The 4704-nt window shown below is 33.5% G+C and overlaps 1 protein-coding gene across 1 annotated transcript; it reads left to right on the top strand.

Moving 5' to 3' along the window:
- Window positions 1–570: 570 nt before the first annotated feature.
- Window positions 571–2585, top strand: LOC106358747. Its single transcript, XM_013798550.3, has 3 exons — window positions 571–854; window positions 949–1161; window positions 1357–2585. The coding sequence occupies exons 1-3, from the start codon at window positions 648–650 to the stop codon at window positions 1585–1587; spliced, it is 651 nt and encodes a 216-aa protein (XP_013654004.1). The 5' UTR covers window positions 571–647; the 3' UTR covers window positions 1588–2585.
- The last annotated feature ends 2119 nt before the right edge of the window (window positions 2586–4704 follow it).

Below are 4704 nucleotides of genomic sequence, written 5' to 3' on the forward strand. Positions count from 1 at the left end.
CAGAAACATAAGCTAGATATAAGGACTCTGAAGGTTCAACATGTCACTCCTCTTCAACATCATATAGAGTAGATGACAAAAAAGTTTCTAAATGAGTATATTAACTGTTTATTTGATTTATTTTTAGGAACAACTTGTGGTACTTATCCGCTTGTCAATTCTTTCTTATCTTACGATATTTCTAATTACCTAGAGAGCCTTGGCTGCAATCTGCATACTCTTTCCACCAGAGTGACGAAATCTCATCTTCTATATATAGCACAAACTTCCCAGGTAACATTAGCTCATAATTTATATATACCTGCACACATAAAAAGTTAGTAACTGAAACCGTCTCTTGCAAACAAACTAAATGAATCATATAGATCCCAAGTTTAAGGACATATATTAACTCGCATTTGATGCAGTGGATCTATGAAATGAGTTTAGGTTATATGGATTCGTGTATGTTGCAGTGTTATAGAGAAACTATAAAACACAAACACTACAAAAAAAAGGATATATTGTGACTACATCTTGAGACGAACGGTTATATACTTATCCATTTGATATCATATAATTTGTAGACTAAATTTGAGTGGGATGCCTCAATTGGAAATCTTGTTAAAGAAAACTTTGATCAACTTGCCGCTACCCGTCTCAAAGGAATGGTTAGTCTCGCAAAGTCAAATGGAGAAAAACCTGATTGGATTTTGTCTGATTACTGGAGGGTAATGTCTGAGTATTGGAGAACATCAAAGGCCAAAGATAAAAGTGAGAAAGCTCGGGCTTCTCGTCTATCTAGACGTGATGGTTTAGGTGTACACCGACACAGAGCAGGCTCACGTTCTTATGCAAAAGTTCAGGATGTTTTGGTAATATTTATGCATTTTTTACTTTTAAAAACATTTATATTTCATTTTAAAAAACTTGGTAGTTTACCTTACTTTGTTTGATGTTATGCTGTAGGAGGCAAACAATGAAGACTCTTCTTTCATTGCTGTGCTGAAAAAAACACACCAGAAATCTGATGGAACTTATGTTGATGAAAGAGCTCGACTAATTGCTGAGAAATTTGATGAATGTGTTCAAGAACGCTTGTCTGAAATGGAAAATTCTAGTGGAGAGGATTTGACAATAGACAATCTCACCCTTGAAGAGAAAAATGAAATCTATTCTAAGGTAAGAGCTTAAACTTTTATTCCACTTTTAGTTTGTTTGCCCTAAATTCCGAGTTTTATACATGGTATTTTAGTTTTCGACCAAATCAGAATACATATTTTAGTTTTTTAGTTCTAAACATTTTGTTTTATTGCTTTTATGTGGTTATAAATCTGGTGTTATAATATCTGAGTTGTAAACATGACTTTTTTGTAGATTGTTGGAACATCAAAACAAGGTCGTGTATTTGGACTTGGGTCACTCCAAAGAGGTGTTTTAATGCCTTTAGAGTCTTCGACGGGTTCTCCACTAGGTAGTGCAGATGTGGAGACAATAACTCATCGAGTGGGAGAGCTTGAAGCTGAATTGCAAAAGAGTCATGATGAGTATGAAGACCTTAAGAAACGAATTGAAGATGTGGAGGCTTTCTGCTTCAACACAAACTAGTGTGGCTATGGTGTTATTTCTGGTTTTGGTTTTTGGTGTTATTTTATTGGTTTTTAGTTGCTTTATTCACTTGCTATGATTTTTTTCATTTAAATTTCTGTTCAAGTTTAAACTATATTTATAATTTTTTAATGTTATGGAATTTTTATTTTCAATAATTTGTCTTTATCAGATTTTTTTTTTTGGAAAAATAATTATCAAAAGTACGTTGTAATATAGCTAATATTTACAGAATATTTATAAAAATAAAAATATATGGATATAAATATAATTCCGTAAGATTGTGACTAATTTAATAAAAGTAATCACTACAACTTTTACATCTAAATTAGTAGCTAATTAAGATGGATTTGTGATGTTTTTTTAGTGAAGAATTGTGACGGATACGTGACAAAATATAAGTATCTAATTAAGACTGATTTGTGACAAAATTCCTGACAATTTGAGTGACAAAACTAGACTGTTTAGTGACTACGTATCGGTCCTCAGTTGTGACGGAACTGTTACTCATTTTCAGTGACAATACATAACATATCTGTGACTGCAAATTAGTAGCAAAATTAGACTGTTTAGTGACTATGTATTAGTCCTTAGTTGTGACGATTGGAGACCAATGTTTCGTCGCACCGAGTTACGAAAATGAGACGGTGTAATGGTCACATAAAATGACGGTTTTGTGACATGATTATTAGTTGCTAATTGTGGCTGTTTTGTCACTTACATATATCGTCACGACTTGTGTCGGACTTGTTACGGTCTCAATACGTTGCAAAATTGTTACGTTTTTGATACCAAAAAAAATTTGTGACGATTGTATTGCAACCGTTTGCAAACAGTTACAAATACGTCACAATGTCAATATTAAGACGAAATATTTTTTATTGTGACAAAATATTTCGTAACAATACACTCATTTTCTTGTAGTGAAATAATTATAATGAGAAAGCTAACGGTAGATAATTATCCAAGCTAATATAGGAGGAATCCTAACAGATGACCAAGTAACTATCTTTCTACCAACATCGCTTATGTGTACCTGGTGAGAACCGTTAGCTTCAGGGGGTTAGTGGCCTTGGCTTGCGTGAGCAATAAGCATAATCTGAGTTTTCATAACCTGCAACGAATCCAGGACCTTACATCAACAGGTTCACAAAGTTATAAATTATTTTTGCAAGTAAGGTTTAAACTAAACCTTGAGATTGCTTGGGTTTTGAGCTGCCACAACAGCTGCAAAGCCTGCAATTGCTGCCCTAGCTTTGATCTCCACGTCAGATCATTCTTCTTGGAGTTCACAGTTTGACGATGTAAGTGATTGGTGGTCTTCTCCATACCGCGTTCATGGTCTTCATGTCTTCTCTCAAGCTCAAGAGAAGCCATGTTTCAAAACTAAACCCAAGAATCTCACTATTCGTTCAAAATTGTCAACTCCACAACAAAGGTATATTCAGTTTTCACCTTCCTTTGCTAACTTCTTCTCGAAAAGTCCGCCGTAATCTCCATGGCTCAGTCCAATTTAGCTTTAGCCTTGGCTATCTTGCCGTTAAGAACAGTTGTCGCCGCTGATGGCTTCTGTCTATCTTCAGCTAGCCTCTAGACATCCGACCTTATCTGATCAAGCTCAGCTGCGGTTCCATTGACCACACGGGCTTCTGCCTCTGTCCTCAGCGAAGTCTGGTAAACATCATTTGCCTTAGCTTCTCTCTTGGGGGTTGTTTCAGCAGAAGTAGACGACGACTACAGATTTGTAGGTGGAGAGATGAAATTTTCTGGTGTATTTCATGGCCATGGATGTATCTTCTTCAGATTAGGTTATTTTAATTTAGGATGAATTTAGGTTTAGAGATATAGTTTTATATAGGAGAAAATTGAGGAGAGGTGAAACAAAACATTCAAGAATAGCTTTAAGATCATTATTGATTGAGAAAGTTAACTAAGAAAAAAAAATCAGACATTGGAGAAGATGAAGTGGCAGAGTCGGGGAGAGACGTTTGGAGACGATACAGTTTCTAGGCATAGGCTGAGTTGGGCCAGATAGAAATTTGAAAAAACCCCATGGCCCAATTTGAACCAACTCGTTGCTGACATGGCCGAACGCTGCTTTCTTACTGATGAATTTCTAGTCCGACGTGGACCATCTTAGAAGGTTTAATATTTGTCTTTTTAGTATAGTTTAGATAGCCTATATATAGGTGGGTTGGGTGTTGGTTATTGACAATTATGAGAAGATATAGGTTAGTTGTACGTATGATGTTGGAATCGCGAATTCAGCAAAACAAACTAGAATTTTTTAAAGTACATTAACTAATTATTGCATATGAATACGATTTCATGGTGAAACAAACTTATAGATTTCATGGCAACGCGTCATTGTTAATAATATTATATATACATCGATATTTATTTGAAATCAAGCATAATTACCAATTTTAGTTTTATAAATGTAATAATTGAACTTATTGTGGTATAAAAATATTTATATACATTAGACACTGTAGATACTTCGTAAATATAAAACTTATTACATGTTTGTATTTGGTGAGAAAGATAATCCTAATCATAAGAAATTATATATATATATATATATATATATATATATAGCTTTCTTTTAACTTTTGTATCTATGAATATAAATATGTATGATTTTTTTACCATAATTAGAATGCTTATCACAAAGTAACATGTCAATTTTCCCAGCGAACATATAATTTGTCAAAAAAAAGTAACACGTCAACGTAATCATCCAAATGAAGAAAAAAACTTGGAATTTCCTTCAGGAAGGCGAGTATAATGTCTTTTTTGGTACAACCCCATTTAACATGCAAAATTTATACCATTTTTATAATGAACTCTTTATTTGCACTGTTCATTGCTGTAAACTTGCACCAAAAAATCTATATGTATGATTAGTGAAAATACAAAAATTACACTATTCCCAGCATTTTAAATTTATAATGTGACCAATCACACTCATAATCAAAAATCCTCTATATATTAACTGAGGATCTTGTAAAAAGTTATAACCTAAATTTTGTAAAAATTAAAAAAAAAACCTTCATCCTATGTGGCACTTGTGTATGCCTTCTATATCCTATTTCAAAGAATTCTAGAACACCTTAT

Source organism: Brassica napus, chromosome A1, assembly GCF_020379485.1.
Source record: "Brassica napus cultivar Da-Ae chromosome A1, Da-Ae, whole genome shotgun sequence".
NCBI classification, from domain to species: Eukaryota; Viridiplantae; Streptophyta; class Magnoliopsida; order Brassicales; family Brassicaceae; genus Brassica; species Brassica napus.

Excerpts from the sequence above, each read along its gene's own strand:
- LOC106358747 (XM_013798550.3), top strand. The coding sequence starts at position 648 with ATGGTTAGTCTCGCAAAGTCAAATGGAGAAAAACCTGATTGGATTTTG. Across the intron at positions 855-948 it reads CAAAAGTTCAGGATGTTTTG|GAGGCAAACAATGAAGACTC; the intron begins GTAATATTTATG and ends GTTATGCTGTAG. Across the intron at positions 1,162-1,356 it reads AAAATGAAATCTATTCTAAG|ATTGTTGGAACATCAAAACA; the intron begins GTAAGAGCTTAA and ends ACTTTTTTGTAG.